The 24317-nt window shown below is 44.3% G+C and overlaps 1 protein-coding gene across 1 annotated transcript in view; it reads left to right on the forward strand.

Annotated features, from left to right (window-relative positions):
* Nucleotides 1-12737: 12737 nt before the first annotated feature.
* LOC136852935 (thioredoxin domain-containing protein 16-like) overlaps nucleotides 12738-24317 on the forward strand; it is a 96178-nt gene continuing 84598 nt past the window's right edge. The window contains exons 1-2 of the mRNA XM_067127923.1: nucleotides 12738-13253; nucleotides 18355-18655. Coding sequence (XP_066984024.1) covers nucleotides 18358-18655 — 298 coding nt within the window. The 5' untranslated portion in view covers nucleotides 12738-13253; nucleotides 18355-18357. The remainder of the gene's footprint in view (nucleotides 13254-18354; nucleotides 18656-24317) is intronic.

Below are 24317 nucleotides of genomic sequence, written 5' to 3' on the forward strand. Positions count from 1 at the left end.
GGCGAAGAAGAGTCTCGTACGGTGTTGTCATCGTCATCTTCATTGTCTTCGTCTTTGTCATCTGCTGCCTCCTCCCTTTCTTCTTCAGAGACTCATTGGCCAAAGAAGGAGCTGCCTCTCCCACCTCCAAAAGAAGTCCCGTCTCAGGACTAATAAGGGGCTGCCTCCCTCCATAGGGGAAGCAGTGGGTTCTCTCGTCGGCTCTTCCCAGCCTTCAGGTTTGGGAACCGATTCGCATACCCTGCCGGGGTCTCGTGTTTCAGGGGCCTTGTGTGCATGGGCCCCAGGTCTGCGCTTCCGATACCAGCTGTAAGAAGTGCATTTCTAAGACTGGTACTGTGCCTGTCTCGTCTCTTCCCGAGTTTCTTTCTTATTCTCGGAAGGAGACTGCTCCTGTTGATCGTCCTGCACAAGCTTCAGGAGCATTGGGTGCTCGGCCAAGCCGAGTCGAGATTCTACGAAGTCTCAGGGCACCCCGAACCGGTAATGGCGAGTCCATTACCCGGTCCAGTTCAGGCACAGGTCGAGAGAGAGTGCTGAGACATGCAGGTGTCTCAGTGCTCCCTGCCAGCACTGCTTCTAGTGCTTGGCCAGGTTCCCAGGCCCATGTCTCAGTCCCGAGGGTCCGAGCACCTGGAGAGGCAGAGATGAGGCCCCCTGTCCAGTCTTCTTGGGAGATTTTGGCCTCGAAGAAAACTGGGCCACGTCGTAAGGACAGCACAAGTTCACGACAGTGAGCTCCCGAGTGCTCAACTCCGCCCAGCCCCTGATCATGTTTGCACAATCGTCCTGGCTTGGCTTAGCCAAGTGCTTGGCACAGCTTGGTTGCACCTCTTTGCTCTCCTTGGGACAGCACTTTGCCTAGGCATAAGCGCGCTCTCCCAGATCCATGCTGCTGTCACCACCGCGGGTTGGTGACCGCCCACTGTCTGCCTCTCCTGCTAGTTCTGATACCAGGATAGGTGGGAGTGCCCAGTCTTCCTCACCTGTCCCCTCAACCTCCTGGGGTTTTACCGGGAGGCATGAGTCTGACAGGGGGACTCCGGGAGGTTGCCTCTTCTCAGGGTTTGGCTACGAGGTCCTATGTCCTGGGCTTGGTTCTTGGACTGGCTCAGTCATACGCCCAAGTAATCGAGGAAGGATCCCAAGGGTCTGCCAAGGTTCTCCCTCCTGTGGGCAGAGTAGCTCGGGAGGACCGCACTCTGGAAGGACGGGGGGTCCTCTTCCCCAGGAAGCAGACACCCTCCGAGATACAGAGGACTTTTGCAGAGATCATCGCGCTGATTCATCAGCACAATGATCTCAGGGAAGGGACCATGGCCTCTTCTGTGGATCGCCCTTTGCACCTCGAAGCCTTTTGGGGTCCTAAGAAGGAACCAAAGGTTTTGGTGGGGCTGCTGTGGTCCTCGCTTGCCGAGGGGGTACTCGACCAAGTGAATAACCTTGTCTCTGGGCAAGAGAATTCCCTTCCATTGAACCACTGAGACAAGCTCCTTCCCCCTCCTCTGCCTCGCCAGAAGCGTTTCTACATGCCCTTGGAGAGGTCCTTGCCGACTGGGCAGGTTGACCGGACCTGGTTTGTCTAGGCCCAGGTCTTTCATTGCAGCACCTTGCTCCAGAAGGGGTCTCCCTCATGCAGCAAGAGGCAGCGAACCTGGAGGCTACTGCCATGGCGGCTTTCCAGGCAGTCTCCTGGTTGGATCTGTGGTCATTCACAGTATCCAAGGTTGCTGCCTCCTCAGGTGATAACGTCCCTGGAGAGGACTCCACCTTCAGGAGACTGTGCCAGTCTGGAGGTAGAGCCATCTCCTACCTTGCCCACCAGATGGCAAACCTGTGGGCAAACCTGGTGCTGAAGAAGAGGAACGCTGTCCTGAATCGGATCTCCAGGTCTGTTGGTCCTGAGTTGGCATTAACCCCTAGGAATGGACTGTTGCTGGGTTCTGCCTCTCTTTTCCTTAGAGAGTTGGTAGATGCTGTGGTGGACAAGAGATGGGTCGAAGACAGCGACCACCTTGTCCACCAGGCAGTGGCCAAGACCTCCGGGTCTTCGCATGCCACTGCAGTCCAACCCTCAGGTCAGGCTAGCACTTCCTTTTGGCTCCTAAGAAGACCCAGGCGCTCGTGGGAACACCCAGCCTTCTTCTTCCTCTGCCAGGAAGGGTGTGCAATCACACCCTTTCAACCCTCTTTCCAGCTTGGAAAAGGGAGCAAGGGAAAGAAGAAGAAGAAGAAGGGAGGACACTAGGGGCAGCGTTCCCCTCCAGCTGCTGCCATTGGTGGGGGTTGCCTGTTGAGCGATTGGGTGACTTGGCAGCGACATGGAGCCGAGACTTGGGTAGTGGATGTCCTTCAGGAAGAATATCTAATTCCCTTCGAGTCTTGGCCACCCCTTACCAACAAACTGGTCTGTCTCCTAGCGTACATTCCCGGTTCACCGAGGGATTGCGCATTTATTCAAGAAGTGCAAGCCATGCTGAAGAAGGGCAATGTGGAAGTCATGTCAGATTGGTCCCCAGGCTTTTAAAGCCTTATCTTTCTCATAGAGAAAGTCTCAAGGAGTTGGAGAATGATCATAGACCTCTCTCTCTTGAACAGATTCGTTCACCACACTCGGTTCGCGGTGAAGGTGACATGCTCAGTGCTCGCTTCCATCAGGGAGAATGACTTCATGATTATGGTGAACTTGAAGGATTCATATTTTCAAATACCCATCCATCTGTCCTCCCACAAGTACCTTCACTTCATCCTCGGGGAGACGGTGTTCCAGTTCAGGGCGCTGTGTTTCGGGCTCTTGACTGCTCCCCAGGTGTTCACATGAGTGTTCACCCTGGTGTCAGCTTGTGCCTATTCGCATGGGATACTTCTGTTGAGGTATCTAGACGATTGGCTCATCCTGGTGAGCTCCTGCTCGCAGTTGCTTCAGGATAGGGATCGCTCCTCGAGTTTTGCTGCAGCCTAGGGTCGTAGTAAATCTCGAGAAGTCTGATCTCATCCCCAAGCACAGTTATTGGTAAAGTACCTGGGCATGCTGACAGATACGGTAGCAGCAAGAGTTTTTCCCCTCAGACTCTTGCATCAGCAGGTTCGGGAAGGCGGTGCAACTGGTCCTGTCTCGGCAGGGGCAGCCAGCTCAACAGTGGCAAGTCGTTGTTGGAGAAACTGGTCCCTCATGGGTGGCTTCACCATTGTTCTCTCCAGTGGAGAATGAAGAAGTATTAATCCCAGTCTTGATACCCTCAATCCTTTCTCATTCCTCTCTTGGAGGAAGTGAGAGAGGATTTGGACTGGTGGATGGACAACAGGAACCTCTTAATAGGAGTGTCCCTGCATACTCCCCTTCCTGACATGCTTCTGTTCTCGGATGCATCGACCAAGGGATGGGACAAACACCTGGAGGGGTTGCTGACTTCAGGAGTGTGGAACCGAGACGACAAGCACCACATCAATATCCTGGAACTCAAGGCAGCCTTTCTGGCCCTCCAAGAGTTTCAGGATCGAGTGATGGGACACTCTTTGGTGTTGATGAGCGAAAACACCACAGTAGTGGCATATGTCAAAAAGCAGGGGGTTCTTGTGTCCCTTCCACTTCACCAGTTGACAATGCAGGTGTATGAGTGGGCAGTAGCTTACTCGGTAGAGCTGTCAGCCGTCTGCAGTCTGCTACACTACTAATATTGTGAGCCTCCTCACTCCCCTACAAAAAAAGTTACATACACATACCATACTTTTCTATGTATCTACATATGTATGTGGTCTATAATTACTCATTTTAATTGTTTTCCGTATCGCGGCCCCTGATAGGGTGCTACCGTAGGCCTACTGTCAAGTGCAGCTGGTCACACCCGTATAGAGAAGTTACCTCTTTATTCGGACGGCCATAGACGAGTCATTACATAATCCTAGGCTCGTTTATTGAACTAAAATGCAAGATCTGACATACAAGCGTCATTCAGGTATGGCCCCAAATAACAACAAGCAAAAGCAAGAGGTTCCTCTAGAAGTAAGGAATGTGTAAGGATAGGCTGTAGTCTGCGTGCATCCCCGCACATTTCAATATTCTTAATCGCTTGCTTGTTATTTTCATATTGATTGATAGCCCTACCTATACTTTTTAGGTAGCATTGTCATCCATGACATTTAAGCTACGAAATTTTATGAGGCACAAGACGATAAATGATGAATGCACTGCGATGCCATGTAAGGAATGAAAGAATACATTTTATCTTTAAAAATTGTTTATTTCACTACCAAATATCTTAACCATTAAGTTTATTGAAGTAAATAATTCATATATCATTATAATGCTTCAACCATTGGCTTGACATGTTTAGTGATGAAATTGGGAAACACTACTATTCTTTAGGTAAAACTGAGGTTTAATGAAATTTATAACTTTTGAAAGACATGTTGCTCAGGTCTCGGAGCGGAGATGTTAACTCTCCGGAGCTTTGAGAGAGACTGCACACTGGCCATTTTCCAGCGCTGTGATTGGCTGACCACTAGCCAATCAGGAGCATAGTAAGGGACGGCGCTAGGCACCAAATGCACGACTGATGTGAATGTACTATAGGACAACCAGATATAGTGATGTAGCGAAACAGAAATACAGTATAGTAATTCCAGTCCCCTCAGCAAACAACCACTACCAAAGAAATAATCTCGTCCTTCTATAAGTAATCTAGCTCCTCAGCCTAGACAAAGGAGCTCCATCCCTCGAAAGAGTCAGCTCCCTGATTCAGAGCCTGAAATCGTTCAAGCTCCAGAAGCTTCCTCTGTGGGAGCTTCTCAAACCCCACTCTGTAGGGGCACTTCAGGCTTCTTCAGAAGTCTCCCTAGTCTCATCTGTAGAGGCATCCCAGGCAATCTTGCTCCCAGATTTAGGGAATCGTCCACAGAAGATTCCGGGCTTCTGAATCTCATGTGGTAGAGGTACATCAGGTGAATATGGAATATGAAATGACAAGTTATAAAAGATTATGTACCCATTTGACATCTCTGTCACCTGCCCCAACAAGGCAAGGTAAATGTAAAATTATGCCATCAAAAAAATCTTACTCTTCTGGGAGGTTGAATAGATCACCAAGAAGGACTAGTATGACCAAGTCTTCATCAGGTAAGCCCTCTCTTTCAAGGGCCTCATATTCTTCATTTGGTCAGTCAGCTAAAAAGGTCTCTTCATAATGGCATCTTCTGATATCTTGCAGTGGAATTGTAAAGGACAGCATACACGCGCAGAAGAGCTAAAAGTCCTGTTGAGAGAGAGAGAGAAATCCTGGTATAGTATGTCTTCAAGAAACCAAATTAGGCCCTGAGATTTTTAATCCTGGGCTTAATTGTGAGATTTTCCCCTTGCTCCTCCTGATGGTGACCATGCACATGGGGGAGCTGCTAGTACTGAGTAAATCTTCGGAATACTCTCAAATACCCCTTACTACAAATTTACAGGCACTTGCACAAACGATCATTTTAGACAAGCAGATTACTGTCTGTTTCATCTACCTTTCTCGTAGATCTACTTCTTTTTCAATGGCGGACATTCAGTTATTGTTAAATCAATTATCATCACCATTCATGCTTCTAGGCGATTTTAATGCACACAATCCGTTGTGGGGGGGGGATTCTATAGATAATGGAGGAAAAGTGATAGAGGAAGTTATTAATAATAGTAATATTGTGCTTCTTAATGATGGTGTGATGACTTGCCATAACATACATTTTAATTCCTATTCAGCTATTGATTTGAGTATATGCTCCTCAGACAAAGCTTTAGATTTTTAACTGGTCTGTTGATGAATATTTGCACAGTAGTGATCACTTTCCTATCCATTTGAAGTTTGTCAGGAATGTTCCTACAGAAGCACAACCAAAATGGAAGGTAATGGAAGCAGACTGGGTGAAATATAAGGCGGGTATAAAATTAGAAAAACTTATGAATCTTTTAAATGCCACTTAGAAGCATATGGCTATTTTTCAAAAACAGTTTTAACAAGTGCAGAGGCTGCTGTACCAAGAACAGGGAAATTTTCCCCTAAAACACCCTCTTTAAAGGTTGGAGATTCACTAATAAGTCCCAAAGATGTAGCTGAATACCTAGGTCAACACTTTTCCAGTATTTGAAGTCCAAATAATTATCCCACTGACTTTCAGAGGATTAGGAACTCCCAGGTTCCTTTAGATTTATCTGGTGGTAATCTTGAAGCTTGTAATGCTAATTCTCTCTTCATGAGCTACAAGATGTCCTTTCGTCAACGGATGATACTTCTCATGGTGAAGATACTATCCTGTATGTAATGCTTTGACAGTTACCTGAGGAGGCTAAAACTCACCTCTTGAAGATTATTAATAGAATTTGGGACACTGGAATCTTACCAATAGGATGGAAAATTGCTGTAGTAATTCCAATTCAAAAACCGAATAAAGACCGTCATCAAACTACTAGTTACAGGCCCATAGCTCTTACGACTGTGTATGCAAGCTGATGGAGAAGATGATCAACTCTCGTTTGGTCTGGCATTTAGCAACAAACAAATTACATTCTCCACTCCAGTTTGGCTTTTGCAAAAACAGATCTACCCTGGACCCACTACTAAGACTTTCTATTCAAATTCATGGGAGCTTTGTAAACCAGTGCCAGACAACTGGTGTATTGTTTGATTTAGAAAAAAGCATATGACACAACATGGCTTCTATAAGAGTAAGAATAGAAAATACTTTGTCTTCCCCATTCAAACTAGAAGAAGGTGTTCCACAGGGGAGTGTGCTAAGCGTAACTAAATTAATTGTGCTGTTGCCGTTGATAGCATCATCAATGAAATTTCAAATCCTGTACAGGCCTCACTTTTTGTGGATGATTTAACTATTTATTGCACAGCATATAATGCTGAATCGGCTTGCAGATATTTACAAAAATCCATCAACTCTATCTCTAGATGGGCAAAATAAAATGGCTTCAGGTTTTCTACAAGTAAGACAGTTGCTGCTCATTTTACTAAGTGTAGACGTCAAGAAGCTGTACCGAATTTGAAACTTGATGGGTCTGTTCTAACATATGCAGATGATGTAAAGTTTTTAGGAATGATTTTTTTATTCCAAACTCACTTAGTCGAAGCATATTGAAAATTTAAAGTGCTAAGTAAAAAAATCTCTCAGTCTTTTGAAAGTGATCTCTGGCTTTAATTGGGGCGCAGAAAAGAAACCTTTGCTACAACTATGTGATGTACTATGTAGGTCAAAGTTGGATTATGGACGTCAGATTTATTCATCAGCATGCAAAAGTAAACTCCACGAACTCAACGTAGTCCACAATATGGGTTTACGTATTTGCTCTAGGGCTTTTCCAACATCTCCCGTCAAGAGTCTTTATGTGGACACGCACCAACTTCCACTTGATTTGCAACGAGAGGAGTTAGGCCTCCGATACTTGACAAGGATTAAAAGTAATGCTAACAATCCATCAAATAAGATTATTCATCAACTTGATGCTAGCAATTTCAAGCCAAGTTCTTCTGTTCCATTTCAGTTTCGGCTAAATGCATCTGTAAATGATAATTCTACACAGACTCAGAGTGTTCATGAATTGGCCCCTTCCAAAATTCACACCTTGGTTCACACCAAAAGCTGAATTGTGCAAGAAAAATATAGTGAAAAAGAACATTCCTGTTGAAGTACTAAAGTCACTGTTTTTAGAACATGATGAAGTTCATAATAATGACTATAAAATTTATAAAGATGACTTGAAGTCAAGCGAGGGAGTAAGTTTAGCTGTTTTCACAGATGATGTTTGTGATGTTGCAAAGCTTCAGTATATACAGCTGAACTATCTGCCATTGTTAAAGCCCTAGATATAGCATATCATTCAAATAAGAAGTCTTGTGTCATGTATTCTGATTGTAAAAGTGCTCTGGAAAGCCTGAACAATTATAATTCATTCCATCCTTTAGTACAGAAGGCTCGGGCGCAGTTTTTGCATTTCATGTAGACGTGAAACAGTATGTTTTTGTTGGATTCCTGGTCATGTTGGGATCCTAGGGAATGAAGAAGCAGACAGAGAGGCAAAGAGTGCCTGTACCCGAAGAGAAATTTATATAAATATAGTTCCCCACTTCAATATGAAAATCTCTATTCGCAATTATATATTAAGTAAGTGGCAGGAGCGATGGTCGTCTCCCCTTCTTGCTAATACTGTAATAAGTTAAAAACTATTAGACCCCAAATGTGATTTTGGCAATTATCCTATCAAAGCAACAGGAGGACTGAAGTTATTCTGACAAGGCTGAGGATTTGGTCACTGCCGACTGTCACAGTTTTCTTCTTGATGGCAGCAGTGCTCCAGTGTGTGTTCACTGTGATAGCCCTTTGACAGTTAAGCACTGCACCAGATATGCTAATGAGAGGCGGATGTACCATTAAGATGGTAAAATTTTAGGAGACAACATTGATATTGGCCCTGTTTTGAGCTTTTTAAAGGCTTGTGGTTTTGATAAAAATATCTTATAATTTTATATTGATATGTATTTTTTTAAAATTATTTATGGCAGTTTTCAATTCAATTAGAAATGAAATCTCTTCTATTTTACCGTTTTAAACATTGGTCTTTAGAATATCTATTTTAAACTCATTATTCATATCATTTCCACTTTCATTTATTCTCATTATAGCACTGAATGACCATGTGGGTTGCACTACTTGGCTTTATGCCTAAATCACATATTCCATTCTTACACTGGAGGAAAAAATTAGTATCACTTTGTTTTCCATTTTGCCTGAACCCATTGCTGTATAAGAAACAATCGTCAAAATAAATCGTACACACAAAAACTCAAACCCCTATTTTTATTTTGCCCAAACACTTTAAAGTACATTTTACACATAAAAAAGCAAACACTTTTTTATTTTGGCCAAACACTTTAAAGTATATTGTATATACACACTAAAAAGCAAACTTTTTTATTTTTCCCAAACACTTTAAAGTGTATTGTACACTCAAAAAATCAAAGACTTTTTTATTTTGCCCAAACACTTTAAAGTATATTTTACACACAAAAAAGCAAACCCCCTTTTTTTTATTTAGCCCAAACACTTTAAAGTACATTTTACACACAAAAAAGAAAACCTTTTTGTTTTATTCAGCCCAAACACTTTCAAGTACATTGTATACACAAAAAAGCAAACCTTTTTGTTTCATTTAGCCCAAACACTTCAAAGTACATTGTTTAACAAAAAGTAAACCTGTTTTATTTTTCCCGAACACTTCAAATTATACTGTACACAAAAAAAGCAAACCCTTTTTTTTTACTTAGCCCAAACACTTTAAAGTACATTTTACACTCAAAAAAGCAGTTTTTTTATATCTCACCCAAACATTTTAAAGTACACTCTACACACAAAATTTTTTTTTTTATTTTGCCCAAAAACTTTACAGTACATTGTACACTCAAAAAACCAGTTTTTTTATCTTGCCCAAAAACTTCAAAATACATCAAACACACACAAAAAAACCCACAAATATAATACCTCTGTCAGTTATCTGTGTGTGCTGCCCTTGGTGCCACGATGGCAGGACTTTTTAAAAACTTGTGAGCAGGTTTAATTAAAGGTCTTCCTCCACCTCCTTCCCCGCCTCCAGATCGACAGATGTCATCAAGACCAGCATCATCATTTTCCTCTGCCTCCTGTGACTCCCAGAGACATTAAGTGGTGAAGTAGCTGGAAGAGTCATAGACGTGCATAGAGGGTCAGGGTCATCGAAGTGAGGCAGCAACACATCAAAATCTTGGCTGAAGGAGCTCCACATATCAACAAAGGCTGCAGATGTGCTCACCTGTGGTTCCAAAGTGAATGACTGAGTTACCAAAGAAGTGGGTGGCGCTTGGCTATTTGCACGGGTTTTGGGATCTGAAGAAGCCGTCAAGGGTACTTTGATGATATGTATGACGATTCTGCTTCAAAATAACTTTCCGTCACAACTCTTGCATTTGTGCAGATGCATCCAAGGCCCTGGGGAAGTTGTTGGGGTCGTTGTTGAGGTTCTCCAGCACCTCGATAATGATATCGAAGACCATGTGCATGTGCTTGTACGGGGGCACTCATTAAACAACATCATCTTCAGGTGCTTCCTCATCACCAACAGCAACTGCAGCAGCAATGTCTTTGTCAGAGACAAGTTGTAAACTAGGGTTGCCACCATTGTCATCCAGTCACACGTACATCACCCCTGGGAACGTCATTGCCTCCAGTTGCGAGTTGGGTATGGAAGTCGTTGACTTCAAAACTCTGGAAATCTTGCCCTCTTGTCCATCCAGTATACAGTTCCACGTGTGGTTGAGGGTCTCTGCAGTGACGTCCCTCCAAGCATCTGTGAAGTTATAGATGGCAGATTTCAGTGAATACTTTCGAAGATCCTCCAGTGTCCGTTCCCCTGTATATCCAAGCCTTGCTCCTTCTTCTCATCCTCCAATACTACCATCACCTCTTCCAGGAACTTCCTCCGGTATTGCTGTTTTGTTGCAACAGTAACACTTTGGCTCATTGGCTGAATTAGTACAGTCGTATTAAGGGGCAAACAGATGACCCTAATACAGCCTTCATCACCAACCAACTTGGTTGTATTAGGATGTGCAGGTGCATTGTCCATGAGAAGCAAAGCCTTCACCCAATGTCTAGCAATGCAGATGACGAACAACCTCCTTACAAAAATGATTATGGAACCAAACAGTTACACTTTCGAATGTGTACCAAGCCTTTGCCAAATAATATCAAATCCATGGCAACCTATCCATTGACCCAAGCAGGACACATTGTTGCTTTGCAAGTCCAACTACCACTGGTTTGCAACAATGCCCACCTGTAGCATTTGCATATAACAAAGCAGACACACATTGCTCGGAAAGCTTTCTACCAGATAAATTCTTTTCCTTCTCATCAGCCAAGGTGTTAGTGGGTAAGGCCTGATAGAATAGACTCAGATTCGTCTGCATTGTAGATTTACTCTAAAGCAAGACCTTCTTTTCTTATCAAGTCCTTCAACATCTGGTGAAATTCTTCTAGTCCCTCCTCAGAACCATCTAAAGTTTTACCATGAGTCTTCTTGTTAGAAATCCTATGTCGAATCTTGGACTGAAATGGTCAACCTTTGGGTGCCTTAAAGTCCACAACTTTTTGCACGTCTGAGAACTTCACAACTGCAGCCTTCAACTGAGCACAGCTTACGTTCATGCCAGCAACCCTTTGTTGATGAAACCACATCAAGGTCAACTCCTGAATGCCCTTTTGATGGCCGTTTGCCATGACCTTGCAGGCCTGACTCCTGGATGGTTTTTCTCAAAGTCCATCACACACTTCTTCAGCTTGTCCTGAAAAGTCTTAATATCATACAACGTTAACCAACTAATGCCACAGTCCTCCATGTTGCTCTTTTCTCTTCTCGAGGAGGAAGAAGAAGAAGAATGTTTGACAGCACTGCATAAGTTAAAGAGAAGTAAAACTGATGGAATGTACGTAATTGAGACACCGAGGGATTTCAGAAGATTCTAATTGAAAGACATCTTCTGAAGAATGATTTGTTGTTCAGGAAATTTTTCTGTCTAAATAGTGAACAATTTAACTACATTTTGTCTCTCATTGAACATGACCTAACAAGACAATCATGTGGCCATATAAAACATCCAGTAAGTCCTGCTACGAAACTAGGATTAACATTAAGGTATGTAATTGTAGCTTTAATATGCATGTAAACTTTTACTTTATATTTGTAAAGGACTGGTGACACGATTTCGACTTTGGCCTAATTTGAGATGTAATGATAAATCATGTAAAATTATGCATCTATGCCTAATAGTAAGTCTAACAATTTATTATGCATTTCTAGTCATAACACTTTCGTTCATAATAATGTTTAAAAAACGTAAAAATCGTGTCACCAGCTCTTTAAAGATAATAAAAAATAAATGTTGGATTTTCAAGTTTTAATTGTAAATTGATACATGTTTTATTTCATTGGAAATTTCTGTCCACACATTTTCCCTGATAATTACGCCTTTTTAATGCTCATTTTTGGCATCTTAAAGGCATTTATGATGCTGTACTACCTCGATTAATTTGAAATCGTCCATGACAGACACTATCAGCAGCGACGGCTGTTACAACTTTACTAAAGTAACTAGACTGCTCTTGTAGCGGTTGGAACGTTACGATCGGAGACTCGTCACTCGAGCCGCTTCGGTCCTACGGCTGTAGAAGTGTCGTTGAAAACCTTTTCATTTGATATAATGGAAATGAGTGCAAATTGGGAGCCGCGAGGCTACAGTCTGGCAGCTACAGACGCTTCAGCAGTTGCATTAACAACGCACCTTTACGACGGTCGCGGTCTTGAATCGCTAATGTGTGACGCGGGCATTACCAAGACCACCGAGGCATTGCGGCGTCGTAATGAGCAAATTACGACGGTCGCGGTATTGAATCGCCAATGTGTGACGCGGGCATTACACTGTATTTTACAGCTTTACGATCTACCCAAGGGCACGATCTTGTTTTGGCATAAGGCCAACTTAAGCTTGAACGCCAACGTTTACAGCCTATCATCAAGTATTCTTATACGCTGTCATAATTGTGATGAACATTTTTTGAGTTTTCATCTCTGATTTTGCAGCATCAGTTTCAAAGATTTTCAATTTAACCAAATCTACGAAATACGGGTCCGTATCATATATATATTCTATATTCTCTTCTTCCTCGTCAGCTAACACCTTTTATTTCTTCACACTTCTTGACTTTTTTTTTTTTTGGGGTGACATTTTCATACAGTCTGACCAACGGTAACTGAGTACTTAGCAAGGTGAAGTGTTAGTAAACTTGTACTGAGAAACAAGAAATAAGGAAACTTCGAGACAGCTAAGAAAAAAAGACATATTTCAAAAACAGTTTTTAAAACGGAAGAACATGTTTTTCCGGTAAAGTACGAACTGAAACTGACGAATGGGGCCTGCCAGATGGATCTACAGCTAAGAGATGAGACGGTGGGCTCTCCGAAAATTAAGCTCGATTTTAATAATGATAACGTTATTAGTGTAGTATAATTTCCATAAAAGTCATTTTAATAACCTGAAAATTCCTACGTTTGGCAGTGACGCACTGTTATCTTTTCCTCTCCCTCCCTCCCTCCCCGCCTCAGTGTTGGAGTCGGCGTACTTGCCTAGTGCTTCGGTGATCACTAAACAGTGACGTAAAACGCAACTGACAGCTGTCGGCAACAGGTAGATAAGATATCGAATTTGACATTTGTTCGTACGATGTTTGGTGGCCTTGTTATTGACAGCATATAACGTATAGAACGTTAGACCACTTGACTGACTTTGCTTATCGAGCTGTCATTCTTATCGGTTGCCGATTATATTTGTTATATATTATTATTATTACGCGATTTTTGTCGTAATGGCTCTAGGGTCTAAGAAGAGCATGGACCAATGCAGAGTAGCTCGTAGCGGTTGTTATAAAATGTTATGATTGGGGTTGTAAGTCAAGATGGATTATAGGCTATATTAGACTTTAAATTACTTCGGAAGTTGAGTAGGGTTCATTAATTTTAGTAGGTTTTCTTTACAATATGGCACCGATACCGTAGTCTAGATGGTCTGTTCTGTGTGGAAGTCGGAATTTGCCTGAGGCTAAGGCTGAGGGGTTGGAGAGGGGCACCGATGCCCCCCACAACACTATTCATTAATGACTTAGGTTCCTAGCAGGGTAAAACAATAGAACAGCTCCGCACGGACTATGAACTTGGAAATTGATTTTTCCTATACTTACAGTGTTGCTGATGAAGGAGGCGGTTGTTTATTGGCGGTCAATTCTTATTATTATTAACCTCATCCTTATCTAACTTGGTTGGGGACCCTTTGGGAACACGGGGTTTTGGGTGGGGGGAAAGACTGAACTGTCATGCTGTTAGGGAATGCTCAAGTCATCAGGGAGCCATATGTTCAAGAAGGGATTGGCTAAGAGAACCTATCATAACAGCAACTCTACTAACCTAACCTAACCTAACTTAGTAGGACGTGTTACTTAGCCTGTGAAGGAAACTCCACTTTTTACCAAAAGTTCCCCTACAACACTGCGCATGTGCAGTATCATTACAGGATGGCCAGCATACAAAAACAAATCAGTTCTGAGGTTAATTACTGTCGACAGACAAAAAATGGTAGATTCTTGATAAGCAACCAAATTACGGTACATCTAAGTAGTAGCCACGTGGCGGCGATTTCCTTCTAACTTGACTTTTTCTACAGCTTTTTGGTTACTAATTATGGATTTACCTTCAATTATTGTCGCACGAATGTAATTAACCCCTGAAGTCCATCCAACAAGGGGTTTCCATATGCGATCTTCACAAGACGGAGCATGGCCACGTCTGTTTGGAACGGTTCATATCCCGTCCGGCAAGTGCAATAACTTGTTAACGTATGGGTAACCCCTCCAGGCCAGTACTAAACACGGTGAAATGCATTTAACTCCCTCCTGTTGCTGAATGGCTCCCTCTCGTTTTACCCCTCCAGAGGGCGCCTCCCCAATGTATACATGTCCGCTCCATTTCTGTGTTCTCCCCCACCCAATACCCCGAATTCCCACAGCCCCCCCTTTACTGTTGAGTAGAGTTAGGGGGCAAATAACAGTTGGCCGACGACAAACAAACTCACCACCAGTATCAGAAGCTCTAAAAGTGTAGAAAAAACCAATTTCCAAGGTAAAAACAGGCGCAGAGCTAGTACTTAGAATTACCCAAATTACTAAAGAAAAAGTCAGTTTCCAAAGGTAATGCCCCACGCGAAGTTTTGCTCTAGTTCTACCCTTTGCAGCATCCCTTTGGCCCTCAGCTGCAACCCCTTTTGTTCCTTTTACTGTACCTCCTGTCATATTCTCTTTCTTCCATTGTACTTTCCACCTTCTCCTAACAATTGATTCATAGTGCAACTGCGAGGTTTTCCTCCTATTACGCCCTTTAAACTACAGTAGTGTCAATTTCCGTTTCAGCGCTGAGTGACCTCATATGCCCCAGTGCTTGGCCTTTGGCCTAAATTCTATATTCAGTTCAATTCATTTCAGTTCAACCAGAAGTGTAGACTGCCCTTAGTCCTGAAACTTTAGATGCCGTTCCACCTGTGATGGAGTAAAACGGTACTCATACAGCCACATGTCCTGAAACTTTTTTTTTTTTTACCATAAATAGGCAGTTTTTTGTTTTAGGGAATATCATTTACCTAAGTTTGTTCCAACACAATATACAAACCCTCGGTCCTTTACATTAGGGATTACTTTCAGGCGTAGGCTGGAAACGGCCATTGAACTTCAAACAAGGTGGTTAGGCAGTTAACTACTGTCCGGGAGGCGGGAGTACCGCCTGCCCGGATGTAAACATTCCAATTTGCTTTCGGCTGTCGTAGAATGCGGACGTTGTTTCTTCGCTCTCTGCCTGACTGCCTTTTTTCTCCTTATTTGGTGGGAAATTTCCTTGTTTTTTCAAAGCATGAATGTTGATAAGCCTTCTAAGCCTTCCTATCCCCAGCGTGTGTGTCCTGGGGTAGGAGGCAAGAAATGTAACACCTTTAGATCCAGCTTCGACACGGACCCACATGCTCTCTGCCCATCTTGCAGGGGTGTGTGTGTTCGCACGATGCTCCTTGTAGTGAGTGTTGTTCTTGGTCTCCCGAGCAATGGAAGAGGTTCGAGGGGAGGAGACGCTACCGTCGTAAGTTAGCCAAGGAATCATTCGAGGGTAACACGCCCCTGATGACTCCGGTGGTGGCGAATGTGTTGGGTTCGTTTCTCCCTCCCTGCAAACTTCCCCTGCTTGCTCCCTCTCCCTCGGGTGAGGACTCCCCCTCCCCTTCCTCATTCATTTCATTGGGTGTGGAAGGGCGTGGGGGAGCGGTTGACTGGGATATCCTCTCAGGGGTCTCTTCTCGTTCTTGGGGGGAGTTTTTTTCCCCAGAGCGAATGGAGACTTCCCAGCCTAACCTGACTTTTTCCTCAGGTTTTGGTTGGATAGCCAGGCGCCAGACCTATCCTCAACCTGGCTACACCTGGGTCTACCTGGCGTTCCGTCACTGGAGGGTCTGATATCGCATCTGTCTGGCGCTCCAATGACAACACACACGGCAACCACACTCACCACCACCTCGGTTACCATGTCGGGTTTTGCTAAGCTACGCGTGTCGGTGGCTTCTCATCCGAATACTCAGGTTTCAGCTGCCCCTGCCATACACCACGCAGTACCGCTGCCTCCTGGGTTCCTGGCCCCGCTCTCATGACCGGGGCCTTCCTACATGGTAACTTCTTCATTGCCGTATGTGACTGTTTCTGCCCGTTACTGACCCTGGCCCGATAACAACAATGATTCTGGCTCCTCGCTTCCCTGTCCAGCCTGGCACATCATCTAACTCTCTCCCCATACCTTCAACCCTGGCTCGGCCTGGCCTGGCTACTCGCGCACCACCCGTGCCTGCATTCCCGGCCCCACCTCCTTATGTTCCTGGCTGCCGTGCGGATTCTCCCGCCCCGGTAACTGCTGGCCCGAGCACCGGGTACGCTGCCGGGGTTGCGCCTACTGCTGTGGCCCCCCCAGTTGCTCCTGCTTCTTCGGCTGTGCCTGCATGGTTTGGGGACTTAACCGCAATCCTGAGGAAGATGGCGAAGGAGAAGAAGAGGAGATCAAGAAAGGTGTCGTCATCTTCGTCTCCGTCTTCATCATCGTCTTCGTCTGCTGCCTCTATTTCTTCTCCTTCCGAGGCTTCGCGGCCAAAGAAGAAGAAGTCTGCCTCTCTCCCCCCTAAAGAAGTCTCGCACCGAGACTTCTAAGGGACTGCCTCCTTCCACAGAGAAGGCAGTGGGATCTCTCGCTGGCTCTTCCCGATCCAAGGATCAGGGAACCGCTGCTCTGGCCCCTGGGTCAGTGGCATCGGGAGCCAAGGGCGTGCAGACCACGGTCCCCCCCCGCTGTGCCTAAGAAACCTGCATCTAAGGCCAGCGGGTCCACGTCGGGAGACTGCTTTGCCTAGGCGAAAGCACTCTCCTCGACCCGGGCTGTCGTCACCACCGCGGGTTGGTGACCGCTCCAAGTTCTTAAGTTAAGTATACCTTAGTTTTACCAGACCACAGAGCTGATTAACAGCTCTCCTAGGGCTGGTCCGAAGGATTAGACTTATTTTACGTGGCTAAGAACCAATTGGTTACTTAGCAACGGGACCTACAGCTTATTGTGGAATCTGAACCACATTATAGCGAGAAATGAATTTCTATCACCAGAAATAAATTCTTCTAACTCTTCATCAGCCGGTCGGTGGAATTGAACTCCGGCCCATCGAGTGACAGTCTGAAGCTCAACCGATTCAGCCAACAAAGGGCTGCTCCAAGTTCTTCCTAGCCTACTTTGCATGAACTGACATTTCCTCTTTCATGCAAAGGGACCCAGAAGTCTGACAACTGATCCCGCGTTTCTTACAACCCGATCATTTTGTCAGAGGCAGGTTTTCCCTTCCTCGCTCTCTCGACCAGGAAGGGAAGACAAGGTGGTGAACTCCAGTCAGTTCATAGAGACTCACTCAGATTCCTCCCTCCAACCAGTGAGTCTCCTAATGTAAAGGACCGAGGGTTTGTATATTGTGTTGGAACAAATCACAATTTTTAAAGTAAATTGTATTTTTCCTAATTATACAAACCTGAGGTCCTTTACACTCAATGCCCACCTCATGCCACCCCTCAATCTGATACCTGGGCCGAAAGGCAAATTGGAATGTTTACATCCGGGCAGGCGGTACCCCTGCCTCCCGGACAGTAGTTAACTGCCTAACCACCTTGTTTGAAGTTCAATGGCCGTTTCCAGCCTATGCCTGAAAGTAATCCCTAAAGTAAAGGACCTCGGGTTTGTATAATTAGGAAAAATACAATTTACTTTAAAAATTGTGATTTTCATAATAAAATTAAGTTTCACATATTCTTACCAGATAATTACAGAATCAGAGCCCTCCCTCCTCCCATCTTATGGGCATGAGGGCACAAACAAATTGAGTATACCTGCCAGGTTGTTTTCTATGTTCCCTGGTAGTGGGTGGGGCTGTCACCTAGGCTAGATAAAAACAAAAGTGCTACCACAAATTTGTTAAAAGTTGCCGCTTGATTTAGAAATGTCAGCTATGTAATTACTTAGTAAGTATATATGAAACTTAATATTATTATGAAAATGTCTTTTTTTCACTTTATTGTGGCCCCATGTCAGTGGGAATGCTTACATTGAAATTTTATTAACTGGTTACTCAGAATCCTTGTATGAATAGCAGTTTTCATGAATGTTATTTTTGTTGTCAGGCAATGTCAGTGTTATGGCTTTTGTTGGTATGTCAGTGTGCATTTTTGGGGGAGGTGTTGAGTTCCCATCAAGAATTATGTGGACAGACAGATGATCCCACTGACACCCACCAAACCCCAGACAGTTTTCATGATATACCAGGCCAAGCAGATGTCACTGATGATGTTCTTGACGGACACTCTGAGGTACCCCATTTTTCCAAGCCAGAGGAAGAAGTCTGCCAAAGTCCAAGAAATGGGCAGTGTGACAAGGAAGGTGCCCCTCATACTGAGAATGGCGAAGGGATGCAAGATTATTCAGGTATACATGAGAAGTTGTTCTAGTGAATATTAATATAAATTCTTACTCTACTGTATTATGAAAGTGGCATTTTTATATAAGTAACTTACCAAGTAACTACATGGCTATTACATTTCATTTATTGGCAGCTTAAATTTGACAATTTGCGGTAGCATTCCAGTATTTTGGTGTAGGTAACTCGCCCCGCCCACTTTCGGGGAAGGATAGGTACAGTACTACTAACGAGCCCAATTCATTTCTACCGGTTGACAGCTTAACATGGTCGTTGACTTCAGCTTTCATTTGTCTTAGTATAATTCACCGGATGGATTTTCATCATTTTTGGTAGCGATTGCGCTAATTGTATTAGCTTACTCAGCTTAGATTTGTGCTTTTCATGAACATGTCTGACTCTAGTTCTGTTAGCAGTAGGTTTTGCAGCAAAGGCTGTAATACCAGACTATTCTATCAATTATGACTCTAATATACCATTTGTTGTCAATGTAGAGGACAAATTTGCTCTTCAGTCTTGACTTGTGATGAATGCAAAGAATGGGATCAGGGGAAATGGAAGCCTTTAACTATTTACTTAAATAAACTTGAGAGTAATAGACATAGGAGAGTGGTGGCTAAGGCCAAAGCTAAGAATTCAGTTAGTCAGGGTTCTCCTATTTTGCATGTGCTCTTCCAACTCCTATATCTGCATTTTCCCCTATCACCAGTCCTCCAACTTTACCTGTGATTCCTTTATCCAACTTCCAAACTTCCGAACCCAATGCCATTGCCAGTTTGGAAGCCAGAATGGACCAGAAATTTGTTCTCTTAGTGAACACTGTAGCTCAAATAGGGGCTTCAGTGAGGGGCCTTATGGATAAGATTAGTGCCAGTGATGTCGGTGCAAGCATTGTGTAAGTGGAGGAGGTGGGTACTCGTCCCACTGATGCTCCTAGACAAAGGTCCCTGTCAAACTCCCCTAAACCTGGGAGGAAGCAAACAGTAAGTCCCAGGGAGGTCAGTGGGGTTTGCCCACCCGTATTCTCCCCGTCAACCAAGCCTGTTCGAGATTCCCAGGATTTGGCGGACAGCCGCTGGAAAGGCTTCCATATTGGAGTTCATGCCCTTTCAGCAAGTGATTCGGATTTGGGATCCGATGAATCTAAGTACAAAAGAGTCAGAGACGCAGCTGGCGTTTCAAAAGTGCATCCAGGCCATTGAAAAGGCCGATATCTGCAGCTGTGTCTGAATTTCCGATCCTGTGCAAGCAGAACAGAGATCGGGATCCAAGTCCCAAACCTTCATGTAGTTTTTGGGATGATCCTTCTAATGTGTCGCATGTAGTGTTTGTGTCAGAGCATCAGTTTTTGTCGCCCAAGCGAATCTCTAAGAAACACGGAGATCATGCTTTAGGATCCAAGGGATTCGGGCATCCAGAGGGATCCAAGGATCCAGAGATTTAGTGGGATCTGAGAGATCCAGTCATCCATCAGGATCCGAGGGATTCAGTCGTCCAGTGGGATCCGACAGATCCATTCATCCAGTGAGATCCGACGGATCCATTCAAGTGGGATCTGCAGGATCCAAGTGCTTAGTGGGATCCAGGGGATCCAAGCACACAGTGGGATTTAAAGGATTCGTTGCACCTGTGGAACTAGATCAACACGTAGTTCACACACAGTCATCAGTATGCGATCACTCCCCTTCAAAGCTGGCGCCAAGCTCTCCCAGGCATCCGGCGCCACACTCCATCATTCGTCCGGTTCAGGATCCAGCTTTGGAACCGATTAAACAACGCTTAGACAGTATTATGGATCTTTTACATAAACCAACAGTGTCTCAGGAGCCCGAGGATTTGGCTCTCTCACCCATTTCGTCTGCAGAAGAGGACGTTGTAGTGGGGATGCTGTGGGGTGCTGTTACCTAGATGTTACAGGTTCTTTTGGTCACTGCATCCTCGTCACTTTTTCAGCATGCTGGGCACCAGCTTGAAAAGCCCCAATATTCTGGATTGATTCAGGATTAAACCAGTCCAAGAGTCCTCTAGAATTTTTTGAGTAAGCTCACAAACAAGGTTTGTTCGGTCTTGGTGGAGAGAATTGCATTAATCTCAGGTAAAATGTGGTTTGCTAATGTGGTAGTTATGCCATGAGTATTAAAGTGGAAAAGAAATGTATTTTCTCTAAAAAGCTTATTTTAATATAGGGGCAGATTATTATGCCAGTGAAATCCTTCAGTAAAAAGAGTTCTTTATTATGTAAAAGACAAAAGTTCGTGAGCATTTATCTAGAACATTTGATATACTCATTCAAAATAAACAATGGGGTACAAAATATAACAATGAGAATTAATTCAATCACTGCTACAATCTTCACTAAAATGTCTATTCACAAGCATCTTATTGTAAGACAAACATTTCTAAAGTTTGTCTAAAGGTTCCTTCACTTTATTATGGAACAATGTTTCTGGCACCATTAATTTGTTCTCATACGTCCTATGTTTAAAGATTATTGGTTACTCTTGGGAAGCTCTCAGTCAAGCAGTTAATTAGGAAAATCACTTATGAAGCTCACCTTCAAGAAGCTTACCTGAATGGCAAGCTTCTACATCTGTGGGGAAGAAACAACTAACATTTAATAGTGGAAGGAAATAGTGACACATTAGCAACAAAAATAAAAAATTATAAAAAAATAAAAACTCCTGAAAATTCTTTACAAAAATTTGTGAGTCACTACAACGTAGAACAGGATCAGCCTGCTTCAGCCTATGCTTCTCTTTTGAAATACTTCTTGTTTTGCTTCCCGGACTTCTTTTCACCAGCGATTCCCTCTTCACCAGGTTCCTCTTTATGATGAGACAGCCTATGGAAGCTTCTAGGCTGCCTGAGATGGTGCTATTGTCGTCGTCAAAGAAAGCTCTGTCAAGCATTGAGAGCTGGTTGACAGAAAAGAGGAATACGGGGAAAGCGGTATTCTGCACTCCTCCTTCTCACTTATCCAAGAGGAGATACTTATCCTATGTGACTGGGGAAGTGCTGTTGTTAGGAGTTACTGCCTCCTCTGAAGGGGCTTTCTCCAGTTTAATTGACTCGCCAAGGAGATCTGCCTTCTCCTCATCCAAGATCTTATTTACCACCTCAAAACTTGAACATTTGACGAAGGAGATCTTTAAGGTCTTTGAGATCTTAAGTTTTCTTGACGGGACTGTCAGCGCCTTAGTGAGGAAAACAGAAGATTGCACCTCTCTCCAAGATAACTCCACCGCAGACTGGCTGGGAGTGCTCTCGTACAGAGATAAAGCGATCAGGGATGGATCTCCGGAGCTGGCAGCCTTGTTCTCGGTTAGAGTACTTAAGGAGCAAGAGCAGTGGTGTTCCTTCACTTCCAAAGGGGTCACTCCCTCCCAGAGATCCGCACTTCTTTTTGCACCTTTAAATCAACATGGCCTCTTTCCCAGCACTACAGTAGAACATATTGCAGCGGAACTACAAAAGAAATCCACGCAAGACTTGCTGGCCCTGTCCACCAAACGTCCGAAGGGGTCTGGACGTCAGCTTCCACTCCATTTGCACCTAGAACGATTTCCCCTCTACAGCAAGCATTTCGAGGTGGTAGAGGTAGATTCCAGCCCCGTTCCTGAGCATATTCTAGGTCCATTCGACCAGTCAAGAAGTCAGCAGGCAAACCTTCCTCTCGCAAGTGAGGATACTATCCTCCATGTACCAATGGGGGCCAGGCTTCTACAATTTTGTACCGAGTGGAAGGACAGAGATGTAGAATCTTGGGTGTTAGAGGTGATCAGAGTAGGATATTCCATCCCATTCAGGGAGAAACCTCCCTTAGTGTCCTCTCCTATCAACTTGGCAGCCTACTCTTTAGACTCAGAGAGGTATTTGGCCCTATCACAAGAAGTATCGGCTCTTCTCACCATGAGAGTCATAGAAATAGTTGGAGATGTCAACACTCCGGGGTCCTACAACCACCTATTCGTTGTCCCAAAATCATTGGGAGGTTAGAGACCTGTCCTGGACATCAACGCTCTGAATTTCTACATCCAGACTATGAAATTCAAAATGGAAACAACCCACTCAGTTCTGTCTTCCATCAGTCAGAGGGATTGGATGGCAACCGTAGACATGCAGGACGCATATTTCCACGTTCCAGCCCACCCTGAGACCAAGAAATATCTACGGTTTGTGTTCCAGGACAAGGTCTTCCAACTTCCAGCGCTGTGCTTTGGACTTTCGACAGCCCCTCAAGTTTTCACTTGTGTCCTCACCCCATTGGCAAAATGGCTACATCTCATGGGGATCAACATATCTCTCTATAGATGACTGACTCTTACGCTCCCTTTGAAATCAAATTGCATGGAGGACCTAAAGAATTGGGCCTACTGATAAACCCAGACAAATCCAAATTAGTCCCGAGTCATTCAATTTTTTATTTGGGAATGAAGATCAACTCTCTGGATTTTTGGGCTTTTCCTGTCTGACAAGAGAATAAAAGACTGCATTCGGATAGTTCAGAAATTCCTCTCTCTCCCGTCATGCTCGGCCAACGAATGGATGAGTCTACTGGGAACTCTCTCATCCATAGAAAAGTTTGTTCCTTTAGGGAGACTTCACACGAGAGTGCTACAGTTCTTTCTAAAGGCCAGTTGGCAGAGGAAGTCTTTCAGACTTGTTTGTTTTCCCAATCACCCCCAAGATCAAAGAGGACCTTTGGTGGTGGCTTGTAACAGGAAGGTTTGCAGAAGGGAAATCTCTTCACCCTCTGAACCCCAGCCTCTCATTATACTCAGACACATCGGATCTAGGTTGGGGGGCCCTCCTAGAAAACAACGAAGTATCAGGGACATGGTCACTTCCCGAGAGAGAGCTTCAGATCAACGTGAAGGAGCTAAAGGCAATACATTTAGCCCTTCAACATTTCTCAACAACAACTCACAAATCCACAGTCATAGTCCACTCGGACAATACGTCGGCTCTGGCCTACATAAAGAATCAGGGAGGGACCCACTCCTTCTCACTCTATCAAGCAAGCAAAGATCTTATTTGGGCGCAGGAAAATCAAACCAAGATTGTTACCCGCTTTATACAAGGCAAACTCAATGTCATAGCAGACGAATTAAGTCATTGCAAGCAGGTTCTACCCATGGGATGGACGCTGAATCCGCAGGTATGCACCGACCTGTGGAAACGGTGGGGAAAGCCATCGATAGATCTATTTGCAACGTCAAGGAATCGCTGACTTCCTTTGTATTGCTCTCCAGCCCCGGACCCTCTCGCGTGGGCAACGGATGCGATGTTCCAGGACTGGTCGAACCTGGATTTTACACCTTCCCACTGTTCAGTATGGTGAGAGACGTAATCAATAAATTCATCCTTCACGACACGGTGTCAGTGACCCTGGTAGCTCCCTTCTGGCCACGGAAAGTGTGGTTTCCAGATCTCTTCAATCTCCTAATAGACTTTCCAAGATTACTCCCACTGCGACGAAATCTACTCAAGCAACCACACTTTCATCGGTTCCATCTAGGACTATCCACTCCCGCTCTGACAGGCTTTAGACTGTCAGGAAGCTTGTCAAAGCGAAAGGCTTTTCAAGATCAGCTGCGGAAGTAATTGTAAGATGTAGACGTCAGTCCTCCTCCAACGTGTACCAGAATAAATGGACAATATTCTGCAGCT

This window comes from Macrobrachium rosenbergii, chromosome 3 (genome assembly GCF_040412425.1).
Source record: "Macrobrachium rosenbergii isolate ZJJX-2024 chromosome 3, ASM4041242v1, whole genome shotgun sequence".
NCBI classification, from domain to species: Eukaryota; Metazoa; Arthropoda; class Malacostraca; order Decapoda; family Palaemonidae; genus Macrobrachium; species Macrobrachium rosenbergii.